General features: G+C 39.5%; 1 protein-coding gene across 1 annotated transcript in view; it reads right to left on the minus strand.

The window, feature by feature from the left end:
• KHDRBS2 (KH RNA binding domain containing, signal transduction associated 2) overlaps positions 1–13,394 on the minus strand; it is a gene marked incomplete at its 3' end in the record, with an annotated part of 662,231 nt that extends 648,837 nt beyond the window's left edge. The window contains exon 1 of the mRNA XM_081245279.1: positions 13,255–13,394. Within this exon, the coding sequence (XP_081101405.1) occupies positions 13,255–13,345 (91 nt within the window). The 5' untranslated portion in view covers positions 13,346–13,394. The remainder of the gene's footprint in view (positions 1–13,254) is intronic.
• Between the last annotated feature and the right edge of the window lie 5,018 nt (positions 13,395–18,412).

The raw sequence follows: 18,412 nt of genomic DNA on the forward strand, positions 1-18,412 counted from the left end.
ATTTAAATCTTAAAAAAAAAAAGAGAGAACTTTGACCCTATCTTGACCCCATATACAAAAGTTACCTCTAGATGTGTCATAAACCTATACTTAAAAGCTAAAACCATAAAGCCTCTAGAAAAAAATAGTGAGAAGACCCTTTGTGACTTTGAGGTAGGCAAAGATTTCCTAGGGAGGACACAACACTAAAGTATAAGAAAAAAACAATGAATTAGACTTCAGGAAAAAATTAACTTCTGCTCTTCAAAAGACACTTACGAAAATTAAAAGCTAAGCCACATATTGGGAGAAAATATTTGCAGTACGCATACTTCACAAAGGATGCAAGTCCAGAATATACAAATTACTCCACCAACAATAAAACGACCAACAATCCAATTAAAAGTGTGTCAACATTCTAACCAATTGTTTCAAGTAAGATAACAGATACAAATGGCCAAAAAGCATTTGAAAACATGTTCAACAACATTAATCATCAAGGAATTGCATATTACAAGGGGAAAGGGGGGGATAAATTAGGAGTTTGGGATTAACATATACACACTACTATGTATAAAATAGATAACCAATAAGGACCTATTGTATAGCACAGGGAACTATACTCAGTATCTTGTAATAACCTATAATAGGAAAAAAAATCTGAATAAAAATAAAAATAACTGAATCACTTTGCTGTACATCAGAGACTAACATGACATTGTAAATCAACTATACCTCAATAAAAAATAAAATTTAAAAAGATTCAAACAAACAAACAAACAAAAACTATAATAAGTTACCACTTGAAATACTAGAATAGCTGTTGTTAAGACTGAGAACTTCAGGTACTGGCAAGCAAGTAGAAAACCAGAGTTTTCATACAATGTTGGTGAGAAATAAAACTGTGCAACCACTTTAGGAAATTATTTTGCAATCCCATATAATATAAATAAGGTTTACATATATACACATACACATACACACACACACACACACACATTCTAAGACCCAGCAATTCTGTTTTATGTAAAGAGAATGCATGTCCACAAAAATCTTGCACATGAACATTCATAGCAGCCTATTCATAATAAGCATAATAAGCTATCCCTGAAAACAGCCCAGATGTCCATTCACAAGAGACTGGATAATCAAATTGTGAGATATTGATACAATGGAACATTACTCAGCAAGGAAAAATAAACTATTGATAAATGTAGCAACATGGATAAATTTCAAGACTATGTTGAACTTAAGAAGAAGAAAGAGTGCATACTCTTTGAGCTTCTGAGTCTTTCCTAATCCCGCATCTATCGCATGCACCTACTTTTTTCTTTGAGGGTTCTTAGGACTTGTCGTCACATGTGACTTTGTTGACCACTTTCACCTTCTTGATACATTTTCCCCATGAATTTGTGATTCTACAGTCAGTGTAGAAATTTACTGCCTCCATTCTGATCAGTGATCCACAGTGAGCATGAGATGGGCACCAGAATGTGCTGGACATTTAGATCCTTTAAGCTTGTATTATGAGCATTTCTCCACACTAAGTGACATTATAGTGTGAAAAGATGTATGTGTTATCTTTCCAAGATTTGTTTTGGCACTGGAGGAAATATTAACTATGTTGGATCTGAACGAAGACATTTGCATATGGAAAACTTTATTTATTTTAAGGTTAAGCATTACTTTATGCAACATTTATTTATTTATTTTGTGTGTGTGTGTGTGTGTGTGTGTGTTATTTCTTACTCTGGAATGTGATAAAAATTATTTGAGAGCTACTGTTATAATAGAAAGAACACAGTAGGTGATGTCAAAACACTAGTGTTTGAATCCTAGATCTGCCATTTGGCTGCTTTGTGACTCTGGGACAATTTCTAAATCTGTTTGAGCCTTTGCTTCCTCATCTATGATACAGGTTCTTGTCAACTATACCACGGATCAATCATCAATCATCTCATGAATCCTCTGCAAGTTTACCTGCCGTATTTATCCAACAGCAGAAATCAATGAAGATTCTTTTCTTTACTCCACTTTGTTTTTTAAAAAAAAATTTAGGCAAATCTTATGAATAGTGAAATGCAGTTTTTAGGTTTATAATTTGATGAGTTGTGATAACTGTATAAGCTGTATATGCAGGGCTCTTGACAAGAATAGAGAACATTTCCGTCAGCCCAGAGACTCTCCTTATACAGCTTTACCATGACTCTGCATTCCTTTGGCAACCACTATTCTGATTTCTATCATCATAAATCACTTCTTTCTTCAACTTTATATAAATGTTCTTTTAGATTGTGCAGTTTTTACAGTCGACAAGTCCAAACTTCTTAACATAGTTTACAAGACATGTGTGATAAGCCTTTACCATTCTCTTTAGACCCACTTTTCTACATGCTTTCTCTTTTACTGTATTTTCCAAGCATATTTAATCTGTTGGGTTCCTGGACCCAATTCCAACGACCCCTTTCTTGTGCTTCAGATGACAGTTGCAAGTCCAGACTGTTACCTGTACTTCTAACCTACTGGTTGTAAACCAGAGGTTCCCAGGCCCCCCCCCCTCCTTGGGGACAATTAATTTGCTAGAGAAGCTCACAGAACTCAGAGAAGCATCTTACTTACTAGAACATCTGTTTATTACAGAGTGATACACTCAGGAGCAGGCGGGTGGAAGAGATGCACAGAGCAGGTCTGGAAAAGAGTGCAGAGCTACCAAGCCTTTTCAGAGCTCAGCAGTCTCCTCAGATCTCCAGGTGCTACCAATTTGGAAGAAATCTGAATCCAGTCCTTCTATGTTATTATAAAGGTTTCATTACATAGGCATGGTTGATTAAATCACTTGCAACTGGCAACTGATTCAAGCTCTAAGTCCCTCTCCCCAAAGGTCTGGGGGGTGGGACGGAGAGGTAGGACTGAAAGTTCCTACCCTCTAATTACCAGTTGGGTTCCCTGGCAACGAGGCCCCAACTTTAAGTTACCTAGGGGCTTTTCAAAAAGTCACCTTATTTACATTACAAAAGACACCTTTACATCTCTCTTAGGAAATTCCAAGAGTTTTAGGAGCTCTGGCCAGAAACAGGTAAGATGATCAAATATATATATACATATATATATATATATATACATATATATGTATATATATATATCTTATTCTAAATCATAATATCACACTTAACTTCTATTAAAAAAAAATGTTCTCTTTCTTTTCAGGCTTTGGAGATGTTCGCTGTATCCATGTATCATTCTCCCAGATTATAACCCCTTCTTCACTGAATCTCCACCATACCCTACTTCTGTGTTAGATCTCAACTAACATGGCGCTTCCCACTGAGGCAGCCCATGATCTCTGTGGCCTTCTAAAGCATCATCTATTTGCCTTGTCATTGCATTTCTCAGATCCTCTGGAGATTGCGTATTTAATTGCCTGTGACTCTGCCCTCTCCTCCACCTAAAAGTAGGTCTCAGGTAGTAATACAGATAATAGCAACCAATTGGACCAAGTCTGAACTGTTTCTCATTTATCACCTGTTTCGTATATGCTTCACACACACACACACACACACACACAGTCGGCTCATTTTACTCAAAGAGAAACCATTTGGCTTATTGTACTTCATTCCAAATACTTATCACCTCATCTAATTCCATTAAATGGCTTTTAATTATCATAACGCTCTCTTCTACCAGATTTTCTTTATATGGATATGATATAATTTACAATCTTTCACTAATTTCAGAATACTAGCTTACTACAGAGCCATCTATCCTCATGAAGTCCATTCGAAAACAATTGCATATAACAAATTGCCATCTTCCTCAGCACATCAAATGACTTTCATTTTCACACAATTCCTTAAAGGCCCCCTCTTGCACCAGATCTTAGATGGATTAAAGGCAGCTTCTAGTTTTTGGCTTCTAAGAAGAAAAACAGACTATATGGAGATATGGATGATACTTATTTAACACTCACATTTACATGCCTAAATATACAGTAAGAACTGTATTCTGTTATGTATTCATGTTACTGTTTTCATTTTATAGTCTTCTTTTATGCAGTGAGTGTATTTCTACATGTAAATCAAATTTCTAAAAATCAAATTCCTTAAATTTCCTAAAGGAAATTATTTTAAAGGAAACAAATTCTCTAGTAACAGATATTTAACTCTCCTAAAAGTTTTTCAAAGCAAGATCTTGGTATTTCCTTAAACAAGTCATATTCTGCAATACTGTTTAGTGTTTCAGTGTTTAATGGTTGCTTTTTGAGACTTTCACATTATAGTTGGACATTTACTTAACCTCTGATTTAATACTTAAAAAATCCAAATGGATTAGGCCATCCTCTAATCTGACTCTTTATCTTTCCCATAATATAAGGACAATATTACCTGCCTTTATGGATATAATGTAAGGACGTGACCCACAGTATATGTTCAAGAAAAGTAGCTATTACTCCAGTCATCTTTCTTCTAAAAATGAACAGATTTCTTCTCCTTCAGCCTCTACTGAGTTTCCGTCACTGAGGCTCTGTCTCCTGAGTTGCATCAGGGTCTATCATTTTCTGACATACAATGAACCTGCTAAAAATAGCTATACTCGAGAGAAAACATGTTCATTCTGCTTTTCTATTAGAAGGTAAAATCTAATCTTCAATATTTTGAAGGAAATGGGCATCAATTGTGCCATTCCTGATAAAAGTGTAATAATACAGACCAATCTGTTTCAAAGTTATTAAATCCTAAAGCCTCATTACCTTTAGATAACATTTGAATCAGGCCGTGCTCGTGAAACGGGTTCTCAGTTTCTGACCACATGTGAACTCTGCTTAACTCCCAAATTTTAAACAAAACTGACACTCCCTCAAGACACAAGAGAGGACCTATGGTTGTTCTTCCTTCCTAGAAGGATTTGGCAAATGTAAGCAGTTCTTTAAAACAAACAAACAAACAAACAAACAAACAAAAAACATGGAAAGAAAGTCTCAGCAAATCACACAAAGTTCTCCAATCCCTCTTTTGGATCCAAAAAAAGAAAAAAAGTGTTATCCTGCTTTTTACCATCTCACAACTAAACTCCCTCAGAAACAACAGTCAATGTAAGACACTGAAAATGTAGGCTCTCTCAATAATCCTTAACCCAATTCTGTACTAAGGTAAATTTCCCCATTTATAAATGTATTTGCCTTTTATATACTATACTTATTTAAAGACGCTGTGGAAGAATTCATCCAATACTTGCATTCAGGAACATATTTCAGAAGTGAATGATGACCACCACGCTGATCTCCTCAAAGTACTTAGCATGCTAATATCTGACCTTCCTGCAAAGCCTGCCTGAAGTAGTGTCTCTCCCATGGGAGACAGGATGCTGTAACCAGTACACCTGTCTCTGGGTAAGAAAGCCTGGGTTTCAGCTTTATAATTTATTTGCTGTGTGATCTGAGATAAATTAACTTCTCTAATTCTTAATTTTTCTCATTTGTAAGATAGGGTAATGTTAGTAACTATCTCATAGGATTGGCGAGTGGATGCATTGTGGTAGTCGTGTCAGCATCCAGTACACTGCGTGACAAAGAGTATCTCCTCACCAATGCTGACAGAGTGACCAAAGAATGAAGATCTACAATCACCTCCTCGGAATCTCTGTGACACCAGCAGTCTGTAAACCCCAGCAGCTCTTACCATGCACTGTTATTTATATCTTATGTATACTGTTAAAAACTAATAAATTAAACATCTGATACCTCTTCATATACCAATAACACATACTGAGGGCCGGTGTTACCAACTCACATTCAAGGGCACGTGCAATTACATAGTCAACGATCACTGAGTCTTTGCCCCACAGGACTCATCCCCCAAACTATAGCTAAACTATAAGTTCATCTATAGTGAAGGACCGAAAACTTTGTTATTCAGGTGTTCTTGAATGTTAATTATCTCTCTCTACCGCAAACATTTTCTTGGAAGTAGTGCTCTGAGGGTAAGGTAAGCAATGTAGGATACGCTACAAATGATTTGCTTCCCAAAAGAGTTAAAAATAATTGTGCAGGGCTTCCCTGGTGGCGCAGTGGTTAAGAGTACGCCTGCCGATGCAGGGGGCACGGGTTTGTGCCCCGGTCCGGGAAGATCCCACATGCCGCGGAGCGGCTGGGCCTGTGAGCCATGGCCGCGGAGCCTGCGCGTCCGGAGCCTGTGCTCCGCAACAGGGAGGCCACAACAGTGAGAGGCCCGCGTACAGCAAAAAAAAAAAAAAAAAAAAAAAAAAAAAATTGTGCAACAAGATACTTGGCTGTGACCTCCCAACTTTTTGACAAATAAAACATGCGATTATTTCAGAACTCTCCTCTGGAGAAAACGAAGAAGTCATATAACATAGGTATCTGCTAACATTCCTTTGGGAGATCAGCTATTAACCAGTACTCTATTATTTTTTAATATATATATATTTCTATATCATACTTATTTTATTGAAATTCACCATTTCTGTAAGAAAAGGATCATATTACAATCTATTGATATATTAAGTCTTACACTGTTTATAGCTTTAAAGAAACCAACTGGTGTCAGGATATAATTCCGATTAAGCTACATTTCTTATAATCTGTATTCAGACAAGAAAAGGCATCAAATCAAGTGTTCAAACAAATAAGGACATAGGAAAGGCTGGTGACACTAGACAGTCATCTCCAAGGGTTTCTAAAAATCATCTCCAAAACTTCCCTCCTTCTACAGCTGCCATGGGAACACAGAGCTCCAATCTAGATTGTATACTTAATAGAAACCAAAAATTTTGATCAGATATTGTGTCCATTATCCAGATGGGTTTATCCTGGTCATGCTCATTCTTACATAATTAATGAAATATTAATGTACAAGACTGAACCTGGCTTCAAAAGAAAATCTTATAAAGAAATAAATTAAAACACAAATGAATGGAGACTGGATATTATATATAAAATAAACACAGAAGATTTTGCAGAAGGGGCAGGAAGAAGCCAGGCTGGCTGGGTACCATGTGACTCAGGCAGTGGTTTTGCTAGTTTTTCTTGTGTTTCATATATGCCAAAGTGGCAGCTGGAAAGGTTGGAAACCCAGGAATATCAACAGAAGGAGACCAAAAAAAAAAAAAAACAGGTTCAAGCAAAGCCTGCTCTCTCCGGCCACAGGACTAGAAAGAGGGCAACCTTGCAAGACAGAAAACTTTTAGACAACAAACATCCTTCCCCAGCCAAACAACACAGAAAACAAAACAAAACCCCAAAACCGGTGTCTCACGCTCACCCCCATCAAGAAAAATTAAATAGAGAGCCTGGGCGTCCAGCCTCCCTCCACTGTTAAGGGGCACCCCTTCCCTCTGGGGGGAAGCAGGGGGACTGAATAGGCAACAGCACTTCCGTACCACTGGCAGTGGGGACAGAGGCCACGTGGAGACCCGGATGTCCACCCTCAGGAGCAGGACCAATGCATCCTTCCCCCTCCAAGCCAGGGGGTGTCAGAGAATCTTTCACTCCTGCTGGAACTCCTCCCCACCCCTCTCGGTGTCACTAAAGACCACACGGGAACAGCAACAAGGGGCCCCTCCCTCCCTCCCCTAGGCGCCTGGGGGAGCCTGGACTCTCCCTGCCCCCAGAAGCATCCAGGCAGGCACATCCCCTCCCTCTGCTGGCCTGCTGTCAGAGGTGGCCACCCTATGACAATAGCATTTAAAGATGTGACATGGTCATACTCTGATCTTGAATGAACCACTCTGACAGGGTGTGTGTGTTGGGGTGGGGAGGAGAGAGAGGGAGGATGGTGAGCACTGGTAAGAGAGACAGAAGAGAAAACCCAACAGTGTGTAGTGCTTGTAAACCAAGGGAGAAGCCAAGAAGTTGGGAGAAGAACAATAGTGGAAAGTGCAGCCAAGCGCCCTGATGAGAGGTCAGACACATTTTACTGGATTTGGCAATTAGATGATTCTCACTGGAGCCTCTGGTTTCAAGACAATGATGAGGACTGCAGCGAGATGGAGGACCTGTGGAAGGTAAACTGAGAAAGTGAGCAGCTGTATGGACTCATGGCATCAGAAACTTGAAGGAAACAAAGGAGAAAAATTGTCGAGAGGTTATTTTTATTACTTTCAGCAAGGGAAACAAGTATTCTATTTTTTTAAGTGATTCCGATTGAATCATGTTTATAGGCTGCTCCAAGGAAGGCTGGGGAGGAAGACGTTGGAACTACTGAAGAAAGGATACAGTAATAGGCCAGACCTGGAGGGGATGATGGGTGTTGGGATTAAGGATGCTGTGAACAAGTCAGCCTTGAACAAAAAAATTAATTTCACCTTCTGGGAATGAAAGGAGTATGGAATTTTTTAAGTGGTAGGGGGCTGAAGAACTTCGGAAGACAGAGATCCACTTGATGAAAAGGAGGATGCAGCCAGCTGCCCAGAGTGTCGGACATGTGGCCTGATGAGGAGGCCAAGCAGGTGCGGAATTAGCCTCGAGAGACCCAGGTCCTGAGCTAACCAGGCTAAAGTCAGACACGGGCAAGCGACCACTGACGGAGGGAACACGATATTTTAAAATCTCTCGTTGGAATCATCTTTTATAAGATAATTTATTTCATAATTTGGTGTATGAGTTCAAATTTCACTCAGCAGTGATTCAGAGAGTTAAGTCAGTGCTCATTTTATTACAAAATCAAGCTTCAAGTTGAGGTCAAGCCCACAATGCCATTAAAATATTAAGGCATCATCTTATATTTGTAGAATTTCTGCTCATTTTTTTTAGTTGTACAAATATTCCTATTTTAAAATATAGCTTACATAGTCACAAACAGCATTTTTTAACTTTAAAAGAACCCTGGCTGGTGGATATTCATTTTGCTGTTTTACAGGTGAATAAACTGAGAATCAGAAAGGAAATAAATGAAATATCCTTTATTTCACAGTTGGCAGGGGTGTCAACACTCCATCCCAAGTGTTTTGTTTGCTAAAGCAGAATTTCTCCACTATATGATAAATGTGTTTTAATTGCAGATCAAAGATACCTTTAACTTAGCTTTTTTTTGCCAATTTTTATTTTTATTTAAGAAACATAAATAAGATGATCCCAAATTTATTGGGAGATAAAAGAGATTACATCAATCAAAGGAAAAGTTACATGAATACTATTTTTTATCAGAAGTTGGTTTTAGAAATTATACAAATACCTTTCCTTAACTTAAGAACTCACCATGTTTTATGGAAAATATTTCAAGGAACACATCTGAGTTTAAAAATGATCCTTACTGAAAATCTAAATGTAGTTAAATCACTACAAGTCAGCGTTTGTGATAAATTATTAATCCATGTTCCTCTCATTCATCCACACCTGCAAACAGGCCAATCCTAGATGGAATGGCAAGCTTTTCACCAATATTTTAAAAAAGCACCCATAGGGCTTCTCTGGTGGCGCAGTGGTTGAGAGTCCGCCTGCAGATGCAGGGGACACGAGTTCGAGCCCAGGTCCAGGAGGATACCACATGCCGCGGAGTGGTTGGGCCCGTGAGCCATGGCCGCTGAGCCTGCGCGTCCGGAGCCTGTGCTCCGCAACAGGAGAGGCCACAACAGTGAGAGGCCCCCATACCGCAAAAAAAAAAAAAAAAAAAAAGCACCCAGAGTTTTTTAAAAATCACTTGAACTGTTTGGATATTTGGCAATATTTGACTTCATCATATGATGAGTCAACCAAAACAATGATGAATCTACCAATATTTGTGAAGAATTCAGGTTAGGAAATCTTGCCAGCCAGAGAGCCCAAAACACTCTCAACTAGACAAGAATTTATTAATCCTCCTAAAGGTATGGAATCGCCATAATTGAATCTATAAATTTGAACAGATCTATGTCTGTCAGCAGACAAGCATGCTTTACTGCAAACAAGAATATTTCCATGCATATACATTTTTAGCTCCCAAGCCTTGAGAATAGTTCAGTAAACATAAATCTGTCCCCAGTGCCCAAAATAGTGTTTATGCTTCAAATTGCATTATAATGCAATAAATGTATTATTAATCATTAAACTAAGAAGGAATGAAAAAAAGTTTCCAAAATATTCAGCCACTGATTTTGGTATTCTGAATACACAAACACCACTCCTTTGCATCAGCAGTAGTCCCAGACTTCACTAGAATTACAAAGAAATCTAGTCCAACTCCTCAATTTGAGAGACTGGCCCACGGAAGGGAAATATACCAAGATTCAGTTTAGGCAAAAGTGGAATTAAAATCCAGGTATCTGGATTCACAGTTTAGTGCACTTCCCAGCAGTATCACAGATATAAATAACCTCGTCTAATTTCATCTGGCAAGCAAATTCAGAGGCTGAGTGGAACTTCAAGAATCATGCTGAATTTGCTGTTTTATCATACTCCAAAGCACCTTCCATACAAATAGGTAATTAAACAATATTATCAACACAGAAGAAAATTCGTTTAACTGCTCAAACATATTATACTCTTCAAACCATATTATTCAAGATTTTTCTAAGTAACAACACAATACATAAAATGTTTGGGCTCTTCCTTTAACTTTCTCAGAATCATTCCTACTGAAAGTACACAGCAGGAACAAGTGAAATAACACACTACAACAAAAATAACAAAATAACCAACAAATTAACACTTTTAACCCTATGGCCTTCAATTCTAAGTGAAGTAGTCACAATTGAGCACTGATTTGCATCTACAACCAATCAAAAAAGCAAAATAAATCACTGTGAAAGCTCATTGGTTTACATCACTGCCCTTGTATGTATTAGATTCCAGAAAATCATTCCAAAGAACTGAATCATCTAGATCATTTTTATTACTCACTCAGTCTTGAGACGGTCTGCACAGTGCTGGCTGAAATGTACTTCACTGAGCACCTTCTTTCCAAATGAACATCTGTGTCAGGTTTATTTATAGCCGCTGCCTTCAATCAGTACATTTCCAGGGGTGAGAAATAAAATTATCTCAACACTCTCCTACAGAGATCCGAAACAAGACTTAAGAATCTAGGCAGATGGCCTTTGAAAAGATAATGAAAGATCTATAATGTAAAATGTGTGTCGAGGTTTATTAGAGATTCAAAAGGACACTCTTCAATAAGCACACATAAAGAGCCTCAGATACAATTAGAGAATTTAAGTCTTGTGTCTTTTTTGGCCTATCTCTTTATATACTCAAGATTATTATCATCACCTCCTCCAACCTCTTTTCCTCATTATGTTTCCTCTGAAATTTGGACACCTCTCTCTGTTTCTTACTTAGATGTTTTTCTCAATATTTAGGAGTGTTTTCCTCCTAATTCTTTACAAAAGCAGAACATGCTTCCCCCTACTGGGAAAAAAATTAAATTACAAAGTACATAGGAACATGTTCCTAAGTATCAAGAAACGAAGTTCCTGAGAAAAATAAAATGTTAAGGAACCAGGTGCACAGCCTTCTCTGACTGTTTTACCAGCTGCAGAAATACTTGCACTCTCTATTTAGGGCTCCTCACACGCATTGCTGTAGCTTGGCAGTTTTCAGTACACTAACTCTCATTAATGACTGATGAATTAATCAAGTCTGCTGTCCCCAAAAGAAGTCCAATTAGCAGGTCTGAGAAAATGATCAATTTGTAACTTTTTTCCATTTTAAAGCGTTATCAGATAAATGAAGACACTTCTGGAAAATATATTGAAGTAAATGATTTAAGAAGACTTTTCACTGCATTTTTAATCATTTTGAACAATCTTAATCATTTACCCATTAATTTACAATATTCCTATTATTTTTATGTAGTTATCTTTATTTTTTAAGAGAGTAGAGGGAGAGTTTAATTTTTTAAATTGACTTTCATTTTCAACTTTAGGTTCTACTTTTTTTTTTTTCATTCAGTAACCAAGAAAGTAGTAAGTATGATTGCATTTTCTGTCCTAAATCCTCCATAAAACCAACTTGTTCCTTGAAAAATAGTTTAGTTGTTTCACACATTCAATATTTCCATTATAAAGCTTTTCTTAATTACTTGGTATACAAAAGAGAAAAACACTTGACACTTTATTGTTTTAAATAATAATCCATCAATAAAACATTTAAATAAACCTAATGACTATTTGACTCATACATGGAGGATTAGAATTTTTCCTTCTATGTACAACTAAATCTCGAAAAAGAAAACATTTCCTTTAATGCTTAAGGGCTGAGGAAGAGAAAGTTGTTACTTTTAGTTTTACTATAGGTAAGTTCATAAGAACCTAAGCTACAAAACTGCATTGTAGTCAATTGATGATGAAGCAGTTTATTATTAATGAGGCATTCATCAAGAAAAAAAAATCTGGAGTTGTTTTTAAAAAGACAGGTGTAGACTGCTACAGATATCTTGAGTACCTTTAGCAGTTAGACGGCATTATTTCAAGATAAATGAAGTAATTTGGTTAATACTTCTGTCATACAAAACTTAATGTTCGTGTGTGTGTGTGTGTGTGTGTGTGTGTGTTTAAACGACCTTTCAAAAGAACGCAAAAGACGACATTTCTGTTCCTCTGGGAATGAAATCTCTTTTAACATTACAGGTACACAAAAGAAAATGCACACTTGGTAAAACAGTTGATCAATTGTGGAGCGTTCCCAGGGATCAGCATCTCCCAGAGCCCGCAATCATCACACTTCAAATAAACTGATAAGCACTTTAGCCTCTTCCACGTTCACAAACATCGAAGAACACGCAGAATTTAATCTAGGTTAATTCTAAGACTTTCCATAGGAAAGACTGTAATTAGACTAAAGAACATCAAAATCGCTTCCCAAGCAGAAGAAAGAAAAAAAGAAAGAACGAAAGAAAGAAAGAAAGAAAGAAAGAAAGAAAGAAAGAAAGAAAGAAAGAAAGAAAGAAAGAAAGAAAGAAAGAAAAATGCTGATTTGTGGCTAAGAAGCTCTTAAAACACTACACTGATCACCATTCACTTGAAATTGATTTCCCTTCCCTCTGCGGAGTGAAAATATCCCCGTGGACCGCGTAGCTCTTCATATCTCTCCACCAAAGATCCTAACAGGGCACGTCTCCACCGCCACAGAGCTCGCAGCTCTGGGCTCCCCAAATTCAGCTGCGGAGGGAGGGAGGGAGCGAGTATCCGCCGCCCGAGGACCTGCTCTGTCCGCAGCTCTGGGTCGAGCACCTTAGGGGACAGTCTCCGCGAAGGAGATGGGCGTCCTCCACCAACTCCGCTCCCCGAACCCCGCCGCGGTGACAAGGGCCAGCTGTCTGTGTCCACCTGGGGAGCAAGTCCTACCTTCGGCTAGCAGGCGCGAGGCGTGCACAAAAGATGGATCCAGGCTATCTTTTTCTGCCATCAGCTCAGGCAAGTATTTCTCCTCTTTCATAGCGCGGACTTCGGACCGACCCCGGCCAGGCGCAGGGCTCCGCGCGCTCGGACCTAGGTCGCCGGCAGCCCTGCTCGCCCTCCTCCCGCCTCCCGCCTGCCGCCTGCCGCCTCCCACCTCCCGCCTCCCGCCTCCCTCCTCCCTCCGCCGCGGCTCGGGGTCTGGCGCCCTCTCCAGTACCGCGCCGCGCCCGCCCCCGCCGTCGGGCTCCGCGGCCCCGAGCCTCCCGACCCGTCCTGCCTCAGTCCCTCGCTCGCGCCCAGCCCAGCTCTTACCAGCAGCCTGAACTGGAGAGGCAGGCACAGGGCGCGTCCCGCCTCCGCCCGACGCTGATTGGCGAGGGTGCCGCGAGAGGCGGGGCCCCGCGAGGCCGCGGGCCCTCACTGGACCTCGCCGCAAGTCGGGTCGCCTGAGTGGCAGGAGGCAGCAGGCGAGGGGAGGGCAGCGCGGAAGGTTTAAGCGCTTTCTTCCCGCAGCCAGAGCGCTCCCTGGTTAGTAGGCATGCCCAGTTGTGTGGAGCCCTCCTTGTCTTCTGCTGTGGTGCCGAGAGAGAGCGGGAAAAACACCGGTTGCACAGAGAAGCTGGGGTCCAAGATGGGAGGGCAGATGGGGATGAGGAGGGCGCGGGGAGGGGATGGGAGAGCACTCGGGAAAGCCTCGGGAAGGTAGATGGGAGTTTACCTGCGTCGCTAAGGCACAGGTGTCTCCTCTCCGTCCTGCAGCTCAGACGCACTCCAGTGTGCAGGAATCAGCTGTGCACCCTGCCTAGAAATATAATGAAGACTGCATGCGATCGGCGGCTGGTATTTCCAATGAGCCTGACCTACATCGCAGGGACGCAGTAGAATGTTCATTGATAAACAAATAAAGCGGCTCCCGGGCTATATTGTTGCACAGCAACACGCCTCCCCTGTACAATCATTGGGGTATTGACATAGTTCTGGTTGTCCTACATCCATGCCTCCTCCCCCAATCCCTATCTATGGCAGGGATTCTGGGAGGGGGCTGAATTTTAAAACTAAAAAGCAACATAATCAATAAGTTTGTGAAGGGATTAGGAAAAGATGTGGAAGAAGGAAGAGACTAGGAAACAGGTAACTACGGCTGCTCCAATTTCCCCTTTTCTCCTTTATTTAGTATTTTTTAAACATCTCTATTGGAGTATATTTGCTTTACAATGGTGTGTTAGTTTCTGCTTTATAACAAAGTGAATCAGTTATACATATACCTATGTTCCCATATCTCTTCACTCTTGCGTCTCCCTCCCTCCCATCCTCTCTATCCCACCCCTTTAGGTGGTCACAAGCCACCTAGCTGATCTCCCTGTGCTATGCGGCTGCTTCCCACTAGCTATCTATCTTACTTTTGGTATTGTATATATGTCCATTCCACTCTCTCACTTTGTCACAGCTCACCCTTCCCCCTCCCCATATCCTCAAGTCCATGCTCTAGTATAGTAGGTCTGTGTCTTTATTCCTGTCTTACCCCTAGGTTCTTCATGACCTTTTTTTTTTCCCCTTAGATTCCATATATATGTGTTAGCGTACGGTATTTGTTTTTCTCTTTCTGACTTACTTCACTCTGTATGACAGACTCTAGGTCCATCCACCTCACTACAAATAACTCAATTTCGTTTGTTTTTATGACTGAGTAATATTTCATTGTATATATGTGCCACATCTTTATCCATTCAACTATTGATGGACACTTAGGTTGCTTCCATGTCCTGGCTATTGTAAATACAGCTGCAATGAACATTTTGGTACATGACTCTTTTTGAATTATGGTTTTCTCAGGGTATATGCCCAGTAGTGGGATTGCTGGGTCATATGCTGGTTCTATTTTTAGTTTTTTAAGGAACCTCCATACTGTTCTCCATAGTGGCTCTACCAATTTACATTCCTACCAACAGTGCAAGAGGGTTCCCTTTTCTCCACACCCTCTCCAGCATTTATTGTTTCTAGATTTTTTGATGATGACCATTCTGACTGGTGTGAGGTGATACCTCATTGCAGTTTTGATTTGTATTTCTCTGATGATTATTGATGTTCAGTATTCTTTCATGTGTTTGTTGGCAATCTGTATATGTTCTTTGGAGAAATGTCTATTTAGGTCTTCTGCCCATATTTGGATTGGGTTGTTTGTTTTTTTGTTATTGAGCTGCATGAGCTGCTTGTAAATTTTGGAGATTAATCCTCTGTCAGTTGCTTCATTTGCAAATATTTTCTCCCATTCTGAGGGTTGTCTTCTGGTCTTGTTTATGGTTTCCTTTGCTGTGGAAAAGCTTTTAAGTTTCATTAGGTCCCATTTGTTTATTTTTGTTTATTTTGTTTATTTTGTTTGGCGGGCCTCTCACTGCTGTGGCTTCTTCCATTGCGGAGCACAGGCTCCGGACGTGTAGGCTCAGTGGCCATGGTTCACGACCCCAGCCGCTCCACAGCATGTGGGATCTACCCGGACTGGGGCACGAACCCATGTCCCCTGCATCGGCAGGCAGACTCTCAACCACTGAGCCACCAGGGAAGTACCATTTTTTTATTTTTCTTTTGTGAAGCACAGGCTCTAGGTGCACGGGCTTCAGTAGTTGTGGGGCACGGGCTCAGTAGTTGTGGTACACGGCCTTAGTTGCTCTGTGGCATGTGGGATCTTCCCGGACCAGGAATTGAACCCGTGTCCCCTTCACTGACAGGCAGATTCTTAACCACTGTGCCTCCAGGGGTGGGTCAAAAGGATCTTGCTGTGATATATGTCATAGAGTGTTCTGTCTAAGTTTTCCTCTAAGAGTTTGATGGTGTCTGCCCTTACATTTAGGACTTTAATACATTTTGGGTTTATTTTTGTGTATGGTGTGAAGGAGTGTTCTAATTTCATACTTTTACATGTACCTGTCCAGTTATCCCGGCACTACTTATTGAAGAGGCTGTCTTTTCTCCACTGTATATTCTTGCTTTCTTTATCAAAGATAAGGTGACCATATGTGCATGGGTTTATCATTGGGCTTTCTATCCTGTTCCATTGATCTATATTTCTGTTTTTGTGCCAGTACCATACTGTCTTGATTACTGTAGCTTTGTAATATAGTCTGAAGTCAGGGAACCTGATTCTTCCAGCTCCATTTTTCATTCTCAAGATTGCTTTGGCTATTCGGGGTCTTTTGTGTTTCCATACAAATTGTGAAATGTTTTGTTCTAGTTCTGTGAAAAATGCCAATGGTAGTTTGATAGGGATTGCATTGTATATGTAGATTGCTTTGGGTAGTAGAGACATTCTCACAATGTTGATTCTTCCATTCCAAGAACATAGTATATCTCTCCATCTATTTGCATCATCTTTAATTTCTTTCATCAGTGTCTTATAATTTTCTGCATACAGGTCTTTTGTCTCCTTAGGTAGGTTTATTCGTAGATACTTTATTCTTTTTGTTGCAATGGTAAATGGGAGTGTTTTCTTAATGTCACTTTCAGATTTTTCATCATTAGTGTATAAGAATGCCAGAGATTTTTGTGCATTAATTGTGTATCCTGCTACGTTACCAAATTCATTGATTAGCTCTAGTAGTTTTCTGGTAGCATCTTTAGGATTCTCTATGTATAGTGTCATGTCATCTGTAAACAGTGACAGCTTTACTTCTTCTTTTCCAATTTGGATTCCTTTTATTTCTTTTTCTTCTCTGATTGCTGTGGCTAAAACTTCCAAAACTATGTTGAATAATATTGGTGAGAGTGGGCAACCTTGTCTTGTTCCTGATCTTAGTGGAAATGGTTTCAGTTTTTCACCATTGAGGATGATGTTGGCTGTGGGTTTGTCATATGTGGCCTTTATTATGTTGAGGAAAGTTTCCTCTGTGCCTACTTTCTGCAGGGTTTTTATCATAAATGGATGTTGAATTTTGTCCAAAGCTTTCTCTTCATCTGTTGAGATGGTCCTATGGTTTTTCTCCTTCAATTTGTTAATATGGTGTATCACGTTGACTGATTTGCGTATATTGAAGAATCCTTGCATTCCTGGAATAAACCCCACATGGTCATGGTTTATGATCCTTTTAATGTGCTGGTGGATTCTGTTTGCTAGTGTTTTGTTGAGGATTTTTGCATCTATGTTCATCAGTGATATTGGCTTGTAGTTTTCTTTTTTTGTGACATCTTTCTCTGGTTTTGGTATCAGGGTGATGGTGGCCTCATAGAATGAGTTGGGGAGTGTTCCTCCCTCTGCTATACTTTGGAAGAGTTTGAGAAGGATAGGTGTTAGCTCTTCTTTAAATGCTTGATAGAATTTGCCTGTGAAACCATCTGGTCCTGGGCTTTTGTTTGTTGGAAGATTTTTAATCACAATTTCAATTTCAGTGCTTGAGATTCATCTGTTCATATTTTCTGTTTCATCCTGGTTCAGTCTTGGAAGCTTGTGCATTTCTAAGAATTTGTCCGTTTCTTCCAGGTTGTCCATTTTATTAGCATAGAGTTGCTTGTAGTAATCTCTCATGATCCTTTGTATTCCTGCAGTATCAGTTGTTACTTATCCTTTTTCATTTCTAATTCTATTGTTTTGTATCTTCTTCCTTTTTTTCTTGATGAGTCTGCCTAATGATTTATCAATTTTGTTTATCTTCTCAAAGAACCAGCTTTTAGTTTTATTGATCTTTGCTATCATTTCCTTCATTTCTTTTTCATTTATTTCTGATCTGGTCTTTATGATTTCTTTCCTTCTGCTAACTTTCAGGTTTTTTTGTTTTGTTTTTCTTTCTTTAATTGCTTTAGGTGCAAGTTTAGGTTGTTTATTTGAGATGTTTCCTGTTTCTTAAGGTAGGATTGTATTGCTATAAACTTCCCTCTTAGATCTTCTTTTGCTGCATTCCATAGGTTTTGGGTTGTCGTGTCTCCGTTGTCATTCTTTTCTAGGTATTTTTTGATTTCCTCTTTGATTTCTTCAGTGATCACTTTGTTATTAAGCAGTGTATTGTTTAGTCTCCAAGTGTTTGTATTTTTTACAGATCTTTTCCTGTAATTGGTATCTAGTCTCATAGCGTTGTGGTCAGAAAAGATTCTTGATACGATTTCAATTTTCTTAAAT

The sequence above is a fragment of the Mesoplodon bidens genome (assembly GCF_964165515.1).
Source record: "Mesoplodon bidens genome assembly, chromosome: 10".
In the NCBI taxonomy this organism is placed as follows: Eukaryota; Metazoa; Chordata; class Mammalia; order Artiodactyla; family Ziphiidae; genus Mesoplodon; species Mesoplodon bidens.